The sequence below is a fragment of the Labrus bergylta genome, chromosome 6 (genome assembly GCF_963930695.1).
Source record: "Labrus bergylta chromosome 6, fLabBer1.1, whole genome shotgun sequence".
NCBI classification, from domain to species: domain Eukaryota; kingdom Metazoa; phylum Chordata; class Actinopteri; order Labriformes; family Labridae; genus Labrus; species Labrus bergylta.
The window spans coordinates 32,484,592-32,503,160 of NC_089200.1; the positions used below are offsets into that span (position 1 = coordinate 32,484,592).

Below are 18,569 nucleotides of genomic sequence, written 5' to 3' on the forward strand. Positions count from 1 at the left end.
GGTCTGCTGGGCGAGCAGCATTGGAGCTGGTGACATCAAGAGACTGGACAAACTCATTAAGAAGGCCTGCTCTACACTCTGGCACTTTAACATACGTATCAGTGATTGCACTGGTCTGAATTCATCACTGTTTTTCACACTTAAAACTCTTACCTCCGGCAAAGTACATCTATATTCTGTTAGACACGCCAAAAATGACTGTATTTAATTTTTCATATTTAGAACAGAAGTAATGTTAAGTTAAATCATTGACGTATATATTTCTTCTTATTCTTATTCTTATTTTTTTTTTTTCAGTGCTTATATTATATTTTTAGTGCTTATTACCTTGTACTTATTCTTATATTGTTTTATTTGATCTGTTAACCTGCTGCTGTAACGCCACAATTTCCCAGTTTGGGATCAATAAAGTAAATCTATCTATTTATCTATTAGCTTATCCCTTAATGCACATTCACAAGACACTGACGGAGCAAGCTGGGGTTAAGTGTCTTGCCCAATGAGACATCAGATATGTTAAGGGGATCAAAGCCCTGACCTTCCGGTTGAGAGACGATCGCCTCCATTGAGTCTCCACCGACTCCACTGAGCCACAGCTCCACAATAATTAATGAAAAATAACACAAACGATTAGGCTACGAACATTAGAATTACGGTAAAGTCATAGACTGTAAATATTGTGTGTAAATGTTAGAAAGCTACAGTATATGTTTCTTACTGGGCAAAAACATTATGAAGGAAAGGTCACATCCTGGCGTTCATCTGTTTGACTTGTTGCCCTCTGGCAGGCGCAACAGGTCCATCAGAACACGGACAAACGGACTTAAAGGCTTTATATGTGATTTTTTTGATCCAGCAGATGTCGCCCTTGAGCACCAGCATGAAACCAAAACAACTTGCGCTGCATTGCTGTGTTAGCATGCTAATGCTAGCAATCTTTATTATGCTCGTATCTTCACACTGCATGTAAATTTACCTGAAATGAGCGTGATCTGGAAACACAGTTAAGCAGTGAGTACAGTATGTTATTCTTCTTTTCTCTAGTCCCTCAATTAAACAACTTTTATATGTGAGGGGAGGAGCCGGCGGGCCGTCCTGGCGATGTAAACAAGCTGAAGATATGACTCAGAAAACTCTGAAAACATCACAGACAGTGGGACTCGGGTGTTACACCCATTGTAGACAGTAATGACTCACAGAGTTATTTTCAGAGGATATTCTTCATTTCTATTACATTTAAGTGTGAACAATCGCAGATAAAGCCTTTAAGGACAGCTAATGCCTCTGAGCCATGACCACACTGAAATCAAACATGCACTCACCCTCCCACCCTCATCACAAACACACAAACAAACTAACAAACACACACACTGACGCACAAAAACAAACACACACACACACACACACACACACACACACACACACACACACACACACACACACACACACACACACACACACACACACACACACACATACACAAACAGTGCATGCATCTCCCTCCCCCTCCAATTATCCTACTTCTCCTTGTGCAATAATCTGTATATATACATATTTAAAACATACATATATAAAATAAACTCCTCAAAAAAAGTTTGGAAACGCTATTTCGGTCAATTATTTGGCCCCTTTAATAATACTAATTGGTGTTGTATTATATATCATTGGAAAGCCTGATTAGTCAACTTTACAACGAGGTATAACTTTTAAGGATCGTGCAATGTTCTTCTGTTGGTATTCACTCGTGTTTGACCGAAAATAACATTTCCAAACTTATTTTGATGACTTTATATATATATATATAACCATCTCACACACAAAGTAAGGAAATTTGTGTTTGGTAGATCATTTCTTTGTTGTAACAATGCTTCTTGGCAATAAATCTTTATCGTTGGAAAGTGGTTTGGATGAGAGAAGTCTGAAGAAACAAGACATATCGACAGTTTAAAAAAAAAAAAAAAAAACACCACCACCACCCCTAGTGGGGACCTGTTTTCAATCACCTTATTGAACTTTATTTTATACACATTCTTTTCTATTGTCTTTTCTGTTATAGAAGTCCAGTTTAGTGTAAGCAGGTGGTGATTACCTTTAAGCCTTAAGGATACACAAACAAAAAACAAACAAAACTAAGCAAACAACACAAAACAACATACAGAGAACTAAACAATGCACCTCATACAACACGGGGACAAATAGTCATGCAATAGAACAGAAGCAGAACAATGTCCCAAACTGGCTGGACAGTATAGAATGCAAAAAAGAAAAATAGAGAACAAAAAAAAACAAGGGTAAATGATATATTGAATACATATTGAAGAGATAGGATGGGTTAAGCTAGACACACATTTTTAATAAGGCAGCATTTCTATCCTCACCACCCCTCGGCCTCAATAAACTTTGCCCATTTATCCAAATAGTCTTTGTTTTTTGTACAATATCCTGCCAGAATAAACTGGTGTTTTAGGAAACCCTTAAATCTGTACATATTTAAGGATTCTACCCCAGATGCCTTGAAGATGATTTTTGATGATGACCGGCAAGGCGAGAATGCATCACCTGAGGAACTGCACACATTAGAGAAACAAGTTGTTCAATTCTTGAGCATTAAGAACATTAATCTAAAGAGTGAGCACATTTCGGCCTGTCACACGTTTCCACGTAAGGATAATGCCAAGCCAACAATTGTTGTCCAGTTTGTTAACAGAACGGATTAGATTGATGTGCTGAGACAGTCAAAAAAAATGTAAGGACACTGTGGTGTATGTAAATGAACATTTGACAATGAAAAATGCTGAAATAGCTAGAAATGGCATATACTCAGAAAACAAAACAAAATTCAAGCAACATGGACAAGGAATGGAAAAGCATTTATAAAGTTAAATGGACCACCAGAGCAAGCTTAGGTGGTTGTGGTGAGAGATCTGGAACAATATAAGTGACACTCTTGCTTTTTCCATATCATGTTCTTTTTTTTGGCAGTTCAAGGAGCATGTTTTGAAAGAGTCCTGTAAAATTTACTTTAATATCATTTTTTTTTCTTCATATGACAGATGAAAACATGTATCTTCCTTTGGAGGAGGAGAGTGATGATTTCTCTCAAAATGAAAATTCTTTAGTTGAGTTTAATTGTAATAACGGAAAAAAATAAAAGTTTTCGAAAGTTAACGGAATATAAATCTATTAGTTTTGAAAAAGACATTGATCCGGATGTACATTTTTACAAAGATATCAAATCTAATGCTGAGTTCTACTCTGAAAATCAGTTTAATAAACTTAATTTGTATGGTTTTGTATTTTACATTTCAACAGCAGAAGCCTCCTTACAAATTTTGTTCAAATCAAAGACTATATACAATCATTAAAGCATGTGTTTCGAGTAAGACTTACTTAACAAATGAAAAGGCTTGTTCTGATTTTGTTTTAGAAGGGTATAATATTTATAATGTAAACCGGCAAAATAAAAGGGGCGTGGTGTGGCATTTTTTGTACAGAAAGATCTTCAATGTAAAATAGTGGAGTGTACAGTTGTTGATTAAATCATGGAGAGCTTGACAATTGAAATTCACTTCTAAATTTAAGAGTGTGATCTTGAGTTGCATATATAGAACGCCTGGTTCCTGCATTGATTCATTTATGAATATTATTGTTGATATTTTGGGAAAGGTATGTGATAAGAAACAACTTTTTGTTTGTGGTGACTTCAATATTGATTTGATAAAGTGGAATGAACACAAATTGACTACAGACTTTTGTCTTCTCATATACAGTAAATGTTATATAGGCTACATACTTTATAGACTATTTCTATGGACATCATTATGGATTATCAGCATGAAGCTCGATAATCGATTGCTGTTTTCTTGAATGGTATTAGTTTGTGTCCAGGTCCTCAGGTCCTCGCCTTGTCCTTATCTTGGTCTGATGTACACTGCACATCACAATGTGTGCGTTGTTTTGCATTAAGTTTAATTTCAGTTGGTTTACTGTTTGCTGTATTTACTGGCTAAGTCTGTTTGCCAACTGCTTGCCCTGCAGGGCCAGTGATGTTATTGGAGTGGAGCTGGACTCTCTGCTTGCCCTGCAGGTTGTGTGTTATGCTAACTGAATGTGTGGTGATTGGACAGTTCTGTGTATTTTTCCTTGTTTGGTGCTTGTGTTTTTGTTCTTTCAGAGGCTGGGTGTGGCTTATCGGCTGCTGGAGCTCTCTGCAATCACTCACCTGTTCATCATCTGTAATCACCGGCTGCAGCATTTATACCCTGGTTCAACTCTCCCAAGCTGCCAGATTATTTCCGCCTACACAGTGGTAGATTGGCTTCTCAGCATCAGTAAACTTTTTGTGCTTTGGATACCGGTTAATAATTATTCCCTTGTCTTCTTCCCCCAGTGCCTTCAACTACCGAGCTCCAGCGCCTCACCACCCAGCCTCTCATTCAAGCCTCACGTCAATAAATACCCCTTTACCCACCACCCTGTTTTCCGGTTTTGCTTTTGGGTCCACTAACAAACCTTTAAGGCCATAACAGAATGAGCGCAACACACAACCTGCAGGGCCATTGACTTTATTGGAGTAGAGCTGGACTCTCTGACGGCAGTGTCAGAGAGGAGGATGCTGTCTCTATTTCGCGTGTCATCTTGAACATTGTCTCCCACCCATTCCAGAACTCTTATCCTTCATCAAATCAAAACTGATTAAATCAAAATATTCACCCCCCGTACAGTGTGTGTCAATCGAAACATGAGCTAATCACACCTATTTGTTTGTTTTGTACCAAGCTGTAAACATGTTAATATCTGTTGTAAAAACAAGCTTTTTGAATGTGGTTTTTCAGATTAAATAAATATTTCTATATAAATGCACTCTTTGTCTCTACTTATGAGAATACATTTTAGATTTGAAATGACAAGACTAAAATGTGCATTAATGCTCAACTCAATAGCTAAGGGAAGGAAGTCTACTTTTACACAACTTTTTATTCTTTTGACGTTTTTTTTATACCAAATACTAATTCAGTTCATTTCTTAAAATGGGATGGAACAGAGTCATTGCAAAAATATGACCTTAAACACAGCCCCATTCTTAAATCAAGATACATCGAGAGTAAATGAGATCAATAACTTGTGAATAAAAACACAGTTAAAAATGATTTAGAAATGTAGTCTTCCCAGATCTAGATAACAAAATATTGGCTTCTCCCATCTAAACTGGACAAAGGGTTTTAAAATGGGAAGAAAATAGTTTGATTGCAAGTTGTTTGGAGGAGATTTTTTTTATTTGAACAGCTGAAGCATGAATACAGTCTTCCAAGGTGCAAACCCTCCTCCTCCTCCTGAAGCTTGTGGAGCTCGTTGATGTACTGCCGTCTTATCTGCTGGCTATCTTCTCTCACCAGAACTTCGACTGTTGAAAAGTCATTCAGAAGAAGCTTGAGCATGTGACATGGATCCAGGAGAAAATTGACTTTTAGTGAGGGGTCTTCAGGATGGCAAAGAAAGAGAGAAAATATCAGTTATTCATTAAATCAATTTGTTTGTGCATTTTCTGTATTCATCTGTGTGTAAGATTACATTTATAAATTCAACAGTGTACTACCCAGACAACAAAGGTACAGTATTCAGGTAATCAACATCTATTTAAAGTTAAGAAAATAAACATTATTGCAATCATGCTATTTTCAGCTCTCTCACTCACTTGCACAATGATATTCCACATCAAATTGTCTCAGATTTTGAGTTAGGAAAAATGTATTAATTTATGTGGATAGTACTTCATCTTAACATGAAACAAATATAACCTGAATTATTTAAATCATTAACAGGTCCCAACTCTCTGTGCTTTAGTACAGAACATACAGTAACTCATTTATTATTAACATGAGCTCAGTACATGGCTGTATTCTTCAAACTATTTCTTGTACTTATTGCTTTATATCTTATTTTCATTCCATATGTTATTTATATTTTATATTTCTACTGTTATATTCTGTGTAAGAGCATCTGTAACGATGAAGAAATATATTAATAACCATATTATTTTTCCCTGAACTAACACAAAGTTGTTTTTTTTAAATTTGGTAACAGTTTGCACAAATCTTAAGACACTACATCAACCATGTAACGTTAATGTCATCCTCTATAACCTACACAGCACCTTAGGTTCATTTGTGTTCAGTTTATGTTCCTGACGGATAATTACTACACAAAGTTTGTTTTTTAATGTCCACATTTACGTGGAGTATAACATTCATCATAACGTCAGATAACCACCGAGGTGAACCTTTAGCTTCTAACATCACACTAACTCATTATTTTCAACATCTTAACAACAAACATTTCTAACAATTCAGAATTACTTTTTCCCCAGTTTAATAGTGCTGGCTAGATATGTTAACATTAGCATCTTTAGCACGAATGGGAGTCTGGATCGGCTAAACCATTGACCGTAAATAATGGGCCACACTGAGTACAGTTAGCCGACTGGTTAACAAGCTAACACTAAACAAGTTAGGCCCGTAGATATAAATACCGACACACAAGTATACAGTAAATATAACACTACTATATCACTTACCGAAAAAAACTAAAGCATCAACTTCTTGGATGGTCTGTTAACCGAACAGTAAGCCATGTATGTATGAATGGATGAGTTAATTCTGATGGACTCTTTACACTGTAGCCTCTACCATCAGTGTGTGAATGTGTATGAATGGATGAGTTAATACTGATGGACTCTTTACTCAGCAGGCTCTACCATCAGTGTGTGAATATGTAGGTGTGACCTCAGTGTAAAAGAGCTTTGAGGAGACAGAAGACTAGAACAGAATTTTACAAGCTCGAGTCCATTTACCATTATTAATCTTTCCTTCATAATGCATTATTTTCACTACTTATAACACTTCATAAACAGTGCTATGAGTTGTTATAAATGCTTACAATCACTGATCAGCACTGTTTTATAAAAGTGCTTATGATGCGTTATAAGTGGTGCGTTCATAAAACATTTTTTTTAAATACTGGAAACTGTATTTACTCATTGTGATTCAGTCGCGAAAAAATCATTGCAATACATCCTCTGAGAACCATCATTGTGTGCACAGACACTTCCGCTGAAAGGTGAAAACATTGACATCATTGAAGAGCTTCTGGTAGAAAACTTAAAGATTAAGCTCCCCACAAAATGTGGCAGAGCTTTCTTTGTACAGGAACCTTGAAGATCTGATTAATACTTTGAATACCTGCTGAGATATTAGAGTATGGACACATGGAAGATCTGTTACTTTTGTAATATAGCAATAAGTAAGGTCTTTTTACCTGCTCTTTTGTAATGTTAACAGACAAAGAGTAAGGTATTTTACCTGCTTTTTGTAAAATTTCTCGAGATAACACTTGTTATGAGTTGACACTGTACAAATAAAAATGTATTGATTGAATTGATTGATATTTCAGTGCTTCTCACCAGTGCTCATTGTTGCTAGGTTACAAAAGTTAACTTCTTAGTCCCTCGGTAATGTCTGTTAGGTGTGTTTTAGATAGCTTTTTGTGCTTAATATTTGCTTTAATTAATGTTCTGACATCAGCAGTAGCTCTACACCTGGAAATTGTATTGTAAATAAGACAAGTCAGTCTAACATCTCCTCCGCCATTGTTGTTGATAAAGCCTGATGTTGTACGTGACATTGACAAGGGCAGCCATGTCCCAAAAGTTGAACTGACGCCGAGGGCTTTTTAAACACCCAGGACGCTGAGACGCTTAAAACGCTGAATTACATAGTTATTCTTTTGAAAACGAGCACTGCCTGCGCAAAAACTGCTGTCTGTGGTCATAAGCCCTTAAGTACTAAAAATATACTGTATATTATGTCAAAATTCAATTATTTGCATTAATTTCTGTGTAACAGTTATTTTTTACATAACTTCCTTTGCTTCTGAATATACAACCTTCTTTTGTTCCTTGTTATTAATGACAAAATGTATAAAAGCTTCATATACTGATTCTTTAAAACATGCATTTAAGCTGTATTGTTATTGACAAAATTCACGAGTAATGATATTTACAAGTGAATAAAATAATAAAATTATCACAAAATACACAATTTTATTTTTTAAGAAGTATAAATATTTATGTCATGCCCGTTTTACACCATTTCTATATATCTAGTGAATCCAGTACTCTTTTACCTTACAATGCCTTTTTAGTATTAGAATTGGTTACACTACGATTTGGCTTACAAAAAAATTTGAATTGCTGATAATATTGGTAGTAATAATCCTCACTTTTGCTAAGCATTCAATTTACAAGATTCCAGAAAAAATGTGCAATTGCAAAATGAAAAGATCTCAGAATAGAAATGTGTATATGTCCTTCCTCATAGGTGCATGCCTTGGTTTACACAGGCCTCAGTTTCCAGTACCAAAAAAGCAGAGCGATGTTCAACATTGAACAATTGGGAGGAATGCTGGTTCTTATGTCTTTGGGGCTTGATAAAGTTGACTCACCTTGACCATATGTCAGTGAATTTATTTTGTCTTAATGTTAGTGAATATGTGAGTTTATCCTTCGTACATATTTAGTAAACTATGTCTATCCATTCCTCATTCGAGGGTGCCTGGGGTTTCAACCACTTACGACTTATGACTTTTTTTACTTGCAGCTAGCAGTGTTGTCATAAGTCCCCTATCTCAGGAGTTTATCTCCCATATAATGTTACAAAGATATACAACATTGTAGCAGAGGAACATTTGTGTGTAATCCACAATTAAACATCTGCCAAGGAACATTGGGTCCAAACCAACATGTGTTATATTCTGACTCCATATGGCCATTTAATCTCTGGGTTATATATATAAAATTGTGATAACAAATGTGACTGAATTATCTGATTACGATTTCAATACCAAATGAGAAAGAGCTGAGTTCAAGAGCTTTTTAGTGTGGAGCACTACTGCCATCTAGTGGTTAGGATTTATTGGACATGTAAGCCCTATAATTATATGTTTAGAATATGTTATAATCATATTACTTGTTATTGGCTATAGAATGTATAGTATACTATCTCTTTCTGTTTTTATGTTGAAACTCAGAATGCTCATTTAATTAAGGTATGCTGATGTTATATAGGTTCTTCCTATATTTACTTTTACTACATTTGTTTTATTAAGTAAAACCAGTTAATTCGGCTCGTACATGAAAGCGTCGGAATCTATTTTATTTTTTATTTGTATTTATTTCAGTTAAGCGTTCGCTTATTAATGGGCGATAAAAAACTATTTCTACAATCATCTCCTCATGATGCTTGCCACCTCTGGTAAAGTTGCCTTCAACCTCAGTTAAACAGATCATACTATTCTCCCCCCGTAGTATAATGGCCTATGTCAAGAGTGTGACTTAGGCCGTTTTATTTTGCTTAAGTCAAAAGTCAATGTGATTGAGGCAATTTTACAAGCTTTTCAAGAAGCTGCTTCAAGAAGAACGACAACAAACCACTCTATCACTGAAGTTATTTCCATGATTCAGGGCTCGTCCCCCCTCCTCAGCATTACAGTATATTTAGTTAATGTGTCAGCTATGCTTTATTGTTGACAGAGTTGAATGTTTCAAATTGCCTAAGTCACAAAAGCATGTTAAAATGCAAAAGGCATGTTATACATGACTTAGGCTACATGCCTTTTAACATAAAAGGCATGTAGCCTAAGTCATGTATTACTCTTATGTTACATAATTGACAGAAATTGTTATTAGTATGTCAATAGCCATCTATTGTAATAACCTTTTTGAATGATAGTTCAATATACATCTATTGATGCACTTAGACACATCATCAGTAATGGAACCTGGGGTCATTGGGTGTTTGGGTCTTTCAACATCATACACCCTTACCCAGGCGACCCAGATTGATCAAGTCCCGGCTTGTGTCTAAGTAGCATGTTCCCACGGATCGCCCCTCTTGATCCACTGCCATCTAGAGGCCTTCTTGGCTGCCTCTGTGGTGGTTTTGATGGACTTTCTCTGGGTGCACCTGTGAAGCCAAGCAGGCTGTATGGTTTGCAGAGAGACCACGATGCGCGCTGTGATTGTGAACGTACTTTCGTAAGCACATAAATTAAATATATGAACCCCAAAAAGGGCATAATATGACCCCTTTAACACAGAAAATATTGATGCTTTTAAAATCTTTGATAATGGGAACCATAAAGTGGGTGGGATTAACCATATTTGGAAGAATGTTTGTGTGAAGAGCAGACAGTGCAGTACCAGCTTAAAACAGAGAGGGGGGGGGGGCGCAGCTGTGCCCGCCAATGCTTAAAATCACTTAGTAACCTTTAGCATGGCTCCTAAAGTAATGTTAAGGCTTTCCATTTTGTGGACCTGATTTTTTGTCCCCATTCCACTAGAGGTCCCCAATCCGTGACTGTGTAAACAGATGGTTGTCCCCATAAAGTCAAACTTGCCAGAACACACACACACACACACACACACACACACACACACACACACACACACACACACACACACACACACACACAGTTCCCTTCTGTAAAATATAGACACTATATTCCTTTTGAAATACCACTACTATTTATACACTTCTACCTGAACATAGATTTATTTTTCTGGTATGATATTTTTCTACTGCAGAGTAGATATTTTTCTCTTACCTGTGCAACATTTATTCATATTCTCTACTTGTTGCATGCGCGTTCCCGAGAGATGAATGTGGACAGGAACAACTCGGCAGCAGTGTCTGCCTGGAGCCTTCACAAGGGGAGGGGGGACACTGTGTCTGCCCCTCAAGTGGCGTGATTACATTGAGCTCTAGTTGCTACTTTTGGGATGTTTTGACTGAACATTAATGTTGAACAATGCATGTCTGATGCTTGGAGGCTAATGCGGTGGCAGGAAGCACCTTCGGATTCGAGGTCAACTTGAACATTTCCGTTAACGGTACCCGACCTGTCTGGTAAGAATCTATGAACGGCTTGCGGGCTAGTCTAGCAAGCTAGTCATGCTTTTGGTTATTTGCTCAATTTGTTATTACAATGAGCCCGTTTATCGTGACAGGCCTGTTTACATGACGGACAGTGTGTTTTTCATCCATCTTAAGAATCAGCAGAAGATTCTGCTATTGCTAATACGCGACAGTCAAACATGGGGAACCAGCTAGCTGCTAGCTGCAATAACACCCTGGCACCGAAACCCCGTCACTAAACAAGGCTCTACTTAAGGTTAGTGTAAATGAAATTAGCGTTCTGCACGGACTCAACACTCCTTCCCAGTTTTGCTGCAAGTTTCTACAAGTTTGCTATTATTTGATATGATAATAAACACAGAGGCTGATCCTGAAGAAAGTCTGTGAGCATTGACTTGAGTCCTTTTATAATCCTCATCTTCTAATTTAGTTTCTTAATCGCTTTGAGTTTATAATATAGTGTCACTATTTCTGTTTCTTTAAGTCTAATTCTTGTTTTAATCATTAAAGTGAAGCCAGTCATGCTTCAAAGTGAAATTAGCCATGGCTAGAGACCTGTAAAATATATACTTTGTATTTTACAAATGTAGTCCATTGCATGTGTCTCTGTTAAATGAACGAATGCAATAAATAACAGTTCACCCTTTGGTACCATGAACATAGGTCATCTTCAAGTACACATTACATTATTTGGGTGTAGTAAGGCCCATTGCTGTGCATAACATTGTGAAAATATAATCATCTGAAGGTCCAGTTTGAACTACATCACATGGTTCACTTGTGAACAGCCAAGAGCTGAACCCTTCACTGAGGAAGACTGTACACAAAGACACACAATATGTGTACACAGACGTCTGTAGTCATATTACTTGTAAATTGCAGTCGTGCGGAGTGGGAGGATAATTTTCCTAAGGGGACAATAAAAGTACATCTTATTTTCATTTGTCTCAACATAGTAATATTGTGAAAAGTCCTTCCTAGTCAGATATGCAGCTTCACATCTCTCATGTCTAAAGCTTGTTTTGAAAGCTTTCAAATGTATTTTTGAAATCATAAAATTTAAGATTGAAAATCTGACTCAGGAACAAAGTGTTATATGTAGATGCAACTTCTGCTAAACCAAGTTATTGTATGGGCGCAAGGAAAGCCCTCCCAAACCTCAAAAGAGCTAAAACAATTTCAACAACAACAGAAAATTCTTAACAGAACAAACCAGAAGAACATTATGATTGGATAGAGGATTAGTTGGCCTAAATGGAGAGAAAAAAACACCAGAAGCAGCTTTATTAGGATCACTGTAGTGAACTCAAGAATAAATATTCTACTATTCACTTAGCAGATGCACTTAGCACTTAGCTTTTGTCCAAAGCGACGTACATCAGAGAGTAAGAACAACACAAGCAAGGATCTAGAGGAGGAAACAATGTCCGTAAGGGCCCTAAAAACCCACCTCTTTAACAAAGCTTTCTGCTTGTGCTTTTAGTTTCGTTAGTTGCTTAGTTGATTTAAATTTGTTTTTATTTCTATTTTTTCTTCCTGTAGCACTTTGAGATTTTTTTGGAAAAATGTAAAGTGCGTTACAAATTAATTTTATTATTATTATTATGAAGAGCAAACAATCAGCTTTGAATATGCACAGATGCACTAATTCGACCTCTAGTTGAACGATGTAAGCTGGACATGACACATGACCTGTCTCCATCCACCTACAGCACCACACTGAATGTTTATAAAAAGAAAGTTCCATCTTCAGTAAAACAGTTCTTTAATCTGACTCTCTGCAGGCAATTGTGTTGATTCATTTGATTCTGTTTCTAAGTACAGGACTAACCAGGTTGTTTTCTGCTGGAACAGGCTCCACTCTGGAAGTGCCATGTATTCAGGCCAGAGATGAGAATGAAGCCCAGTCGCAACTTCCTCCTGGGCTTGTGCTCCATGCTGGCCTTGGGTTTCCTCTACTACTCTTCAGGGAGGATCAGTTTACGCGGATGGAGCAACATATCATGTGAGTGTACCTCTGATAAGTGGGCGTAATGTCTATGACAACATAAAGTATCATTTTCAGTTAGAGGACGTATTGCCTCTGCAGTGTTTCCCCTAGATTGGAGTTGTAGCAGTGGAGGTCAAGTGGAACAATGTTTTGGTAATGATGTTCTTTAAAAGAATTATTAACATTTATTGGACAAAATAATTAACCAACAACCACCCTATTGTCATAACCTGGCTAATGGCAAAAGACGGGAGGAGTCCAAAATTTCCCAAAGAAAATGAATAATGTATTTTAAGATGATGGTCACATTTGAGTTTGTTATAGCGCAAAAATGAATATATAGTGTTAGTAGAGCTGTGCATCTTCACTGGTCTCACGATTCGATTCGATATCACGATGCATCACGATTCATCCTCACTTTTCTATATTACTGCACATAGCTACTTCTTCATAAACAGAGACATACAGTCTTATAAATATGAACTCCATTTGTATAATTAAAAAAGTGATTTAGACAACAATGTCATTATCAATATCTTTACATTGTAAGTTAAAATGAATAAATTATATAGGTAGCCTACAGTTTAGGTAAAAAGCATAAGTCACTGTGTGTTTAGTTTAATAAACGAGAGAAAGATGTTTTTAAGTCTCTGTGTGTTCCCTTCTCAGGACGTTGTAGCCTTTAGCTGTGAGCTTTGTTCAGGGTTAGTTTTGTTTCTGTCCTTATTTCAGACGAGTTGTGTTAAGTTGCTGCCGCTGTAAACGCCTCATTTCCTGATATGAGTGTTTCACAATAAAAGCACTTCAACTTCAGATAGGCCGGGGACTTTCATTGTGAAGAACTTGTCGGAAATAGAATGTGTTTATTATCAAACGAACGCAGCTTTAGCGGAGGTGCACTTACAGTCCATGGGCCAGACCAGATTCTGGTACCACTCAAGGTGGCAAAGGTAAGTGATGATTTTTGAAAATGTCCATGTCTGTAGATTATATTTTGGTATGATAGACTTTCCTGAGTGGTAGCTGAGTCAAAGAAACCAGCTCATGAAGAGACACCCCCCATAAAACATATTCTGAAACCCTCCAAAACATAGCTTTGCTTCCATTTCCCGGGTCAATCACAGATCTCTAGCTAGCTTGCAGGCTCACTAATTTCTTTACATGCTGGAACAGCTGTACTGGTTGAAGCAGAAAGGGCATGTGCTGGATGCTGGGTACTGGTGGGCTTCAAAGAAGATTCACTTTTTTACAGTGGAAGTACTGTGAATAGTGCGTATAAAATCACTGTATGAGTGAGCAAAGTACTTAATTTTTTTAATGTGGTTTATTTATTTTTTCATTGTTTTATAAAACATAGTAAACATTTATTTTAAAGATACAAAATTACTCTCCTCCAGAGTAAACTGTTACAAATTACATTTGACCTTGTTCTAGCCCCGTCACATTTGATTCCATTACAAGCTGAAATGGGAGGGTGGCAGAGATTTCTGCCAGTCATTGTTCTGATTTAGGGCTCATAATATTGTTTCACAGTGATAAAGTATGGGCATATTAGACATTTCCTGAATCCTTAGATGCTTGTGAGTATTCCAATTTCTGTGTTTTGTGTCCCTGATGTTCCTAGATGTCACAGGGCTAAATGAGAAAGTATATTTAGGCAGAAATTGGGGGAAAATGTGTCTTTTTTACAATTTCAAGAGTCACAGTTACCTCAATGTATGTCACAGTTGGTCTTGAATGATAGCCAAGAATGTCCCCTTTAAAATGATACCAAACACAATATTATTAAACATTACAAACGTCCTGACCATGAGCCTAAACCAGGATATGCACCAGCGTCTAAAATGCATTTAAGTTTGGGGGGCTGGTTTCTTTGGTTTCTTTGACTCAGCTACCACTCAGGAAAGTCTATCATACCAAAATATAATCTACAGACATGGACATTTTCAAAAATCATCACTAACCTTTGCCACCTTGAGTGGTACCGACAAGTGAAATTTTGGGCTCTGGCCCATGGACTATTAACAGTGATACTGTCGGGAGTCTACTTTGTTTACAGCCGCTCACTTTATCACGAGTCACCGCCACAGCCCCCTTCTTTTAGTTATCCTGGATTTAAGACAGCGAGGCATCAGTTTAAACACACCTTTACCTGTGGTGAAGATGCTAACCCGAGCTGCGGTTGGCTAAAGAGACACCGAGTCAAGCCCTTTCAGCCTGCAGCGTAGCACTGTGGTCTGAGCGTGCAGGACCAGCTGACTCTGCTCATGAAGTCAGCAAGCACAGGAGCGGGACTCAATCTATGTTGTTTTCTGTCACAAATCCCTCTGTTAGCCTACGTTACTTTCATTACACACCACCGTGTGTGTTTAGGTGAAACAAACAAACTCACTCAACGCTGCGTAAAACACCGGCATTTAGCGGTTAGCAGATGCTTTTTTGTAACCCTCATCAGCATCAATTATGTCCTGTCCCTGCATCAATTAAATAATTATTTTCAACACCCATCCAAACAAGTGTTTGTTTCTCAGGAGATAAGCACCTCCTCTGCTAGATGCATATAGAGGAATTACTGCTCTGCCACATCTCTGTAGCAAACTGTTGGAGTCAGATGGTCACAATAGAGCTGAATTTATTCGCTCTCTAGAGCAAAGATCAGACAGAAACATCCACGTTAAATAGATATATGCAAAGGAGCCTATTACTAGGGCTGGACTTAAATATTATTTGAATATTCGGCAATCGATTATTAGTTTTGGGATTCAAATATTCTTTTCTTTTTTTGGGGGGGGTTCCTGATATTCCTATCCTCACAGCAGTCCGTGAACGTCACACTTCAGTTCACCTTGGCCGTTAAAGGGAAGACAAAATGCCAAAGATTTTAAATTTAGTGAAGACAAAGGCAGTGTGCCTACCACCATGGTGGCACAACAAGCATGAAAAGTCACCTGAATGCTGCAAGTAGTTTGCTATATTTTGACGGTATGAAAAAACGAGACCATACTAGCTAGCAAACTTAGCTGTTTATAACATAAATGTGTGTTTTCTATCTTTGTTTGACTCATTAAGGTTGTAAAACGTTATAGAGACTTATTGAGCCGAGTCGCGACACGCTAAAGTGGTAGGTAAAATCTGTGCGCAGGCTACAGTTTGCAAATCTTCTCCTCTCTCTCTCTCTCGCTCTTGCTCTTGCTCTCGCTCTTGCTCTCTTGCTCTCTCGCTCTCTCTCTCTCGCTCTCTCTCTTGCTCTCTCTCTCCCTCACTCTCTGTCTCTCTCTCTTGCTCTCTCTCGCTCTCTCTCTCCCTCTCTCTCTCACGCTCTCTCTCTCTCCCTCTCTCTCTCACGCTCTCTCCCTCTCTCTCTTGCTCTTTCTCTCCCCCTCTTTCTTGCTCTCTCGCCCTATCTGTCTCTCTCTTGCTCTCTCTCCCTCTCTCTTCCTCTCTTTCTTGCTCTCTCGCGCTCTCTCTCTCGCGCTCTCTCTCTTTCGCTCGCTTCCTCCCCCCTCTCTCTCTCACATGTCAAGTAATCGCAGTCTGGATTATGTTTAACCAAAGTAATGCCATACTAAATCATATATTAACTGTGCATAGGTTACCTGTTTAAAGCTACAGCTTGAGAAATTCTGCAACTACATATTTCTGAAGGATCTGTGCCAACTGATTTATACAGTGTGGTCGGCCTTCTAAACAACCTCGTCTTTTATGGGTGTGTTATCAAAGAGAATGTGGAGGGAGGACTCTGAAAACTAAATGTAAAAATCATCAGCAGTAAAATAAATTCTCATGTATGTGTCTGTTTAGGAAGAGCAGGAGAAGGTATTCCTATAACATTTAACCAGGTGAGGGCGCCAGTCCATTTGAAAAGATATCAAACCTTCCATAGGAACCTTAAGGGTTTTCTCGTCACTGCTACAGAGAAGTCAAGCATTGAATATTTATCATCTTCTCTTGTTGCTATAGGGTCAAGCAACATGATCGTCATTGCCAGTATTTTCTGAGTTTCGTAACATTGTCAAATTGAGACACATTTAAGCCATCATGAGCAGCTGTACGTAATAATGTGCAAGATAAAATGTTGTCATTCATTTTAAATTAAAGAACATCCCTGCAAATTAATGGATACAAAATATAAATTACATAACAACAAATTACAGTAACATTAATTTCTTGTATTTCCAGATGTCTTTTTCCCATCAAGTGTAAATAAGAATGTTTGAAGTCTGAGTGACGTCAGCCATCTGTTATGGCACTAACGACAGGCTGAGAGCTGGAGCTGATGCCTGTTTATTGACTTTAAAGGCACAGCATGTAGATTCAACCACCAGGGGGCTCTCAATCAATATGATAAAAAAGATGACGTTGAGGCTGGCAGGGAATCATGGGAGTTCACCCAGAACCCCCAGAAAAATATTTAAGCGGTAGAGGTTAGGGGTTGCTAATGAGAGTTGGCTGGACTTGATGTTCACTGTAATGCTAGTTTCTTCAGCCTGCAACTACAAAAATTAAAGGTTACACGGTTACAGTACTGCCCAAAAGAATAGACTTAAAAATATCAAAGTGATACTACTACAACACAAACAGCCATTTCCTCAACTGATTCAGAGATTTCTTCCAGAATTGATCTTGAAAATTCCTGTCAGAAAACAGACTCTATGTCTGTGTCCATAGGCAAGCAGTGAGAGCACCGACACTACCAGTCCGCCCCAGGTCGAGCCGGCCCGGCCTCCTCGTCCTCACCGCCGCCTACAAGCGGGTCTTGCAGTCGAGGCACGAGACCTGACTGTCGGCAGCAGCCGCCTAGTCACTATATTGCGGCTCGTAGAGATAGCCAGGAACATCCAATTCGAGCACAAGACCTTCAAAATCCCCTTCATCCATATCAGCTTGAAGGTGAAACATCATTTTATCAAACTTTCGTTCTTCCCAACTTTCTCCATAGAGCCTGATAGCATAGATTCTGGGCGTGAGGTCCCACCCACCGATCTGTAATAGTTCTGTAGCTTCAGTGCCACCCCCCCCCCCCCCCCCCATTAAAACTCGGAAATAGTTTGGAAAATGTCAGTACATTCGTCTTTGAGTGTCAATGGTGACCCAGAACACTTTTCAAACGCTCATCTGGGTTCAATCAGCTGTAAAACCAAGCAGCTGGTTTCTATTTTGCTGTCAATGTCTAATGATAGATACAGTAGAAGACCTATTAAAGTAAACTTACAAAACATTTTTATCAAGATCTGTAAACTGAGGCCGACTTGGAAATAAGGAAGACGTTAAAGGGTGGCACTAGGCCAACCCCCCCCATATATACTGCAGCACCACTTTACATAATATTTGTCTCGTGCCTTTTGTTCTGAAAAGCCAGTTGAATAACACCCAAGTTCTATGGCTTGCCTTAGGCCCCGTGTCCGCCTAGCGTTTTTTTTTCCCAGCGCCAGCATCTTTTTTCAATTGTTTTCAATGAATAGAGAGCGTTCTCTGCAGAAAGCGGCCGCCTAAAAAAAAAAACGCAGTGCCCAACGTCTTTTCTTCCTTTTTTGTACGGCCGCTCCGAGCACTCGAGTAGAAAATCTTCCAACTTTCAGAAAGGCGCTGCTGACGTCACCGGCGGTCTT

At 38.2% G+C, this 18,569-nt stretch overlaps 1 protein-coding gene across 4 annotated transcripts in view; it reads left to right on the forward strand.

Moving 5' to 3' along the window:
- Positions 1–10,715: 10,715 nt before the first annotated feature.
- The window catches only part of st3gal3a (ST3 beta-galactoside alpha-2,3-sialyltransferase 3a), a 29,712-nt gene continuing 21,858 nt past the window's right edge, over positions 10,716–18,569 (forward strand). The window contains exons 1-3 of one of the 4 annotated variants that reach the window (XM_065956232.1): positions 10,716–10,961; positions 11,106–11,226; positions 12,825–12,975. In XM_065956232.1, coding sequence (XP_065812304.1) covers positions 12,861–12,975 — 115 coding nt within the window. In that variant the 5' untranslated portion in view covers positions 10,716–10,961; positions 11,106–11,226; positions 12,825–12,860. The remainder of the gene's footprint in view (positions 10,962–11,105; positions 11,227–12,824; positions 12,976–18,569) is intronic. The other 3 variants (XM_065956231.1, XM_065956233.1, XM_020658585.3) reach the window with 3 other exon arrangements.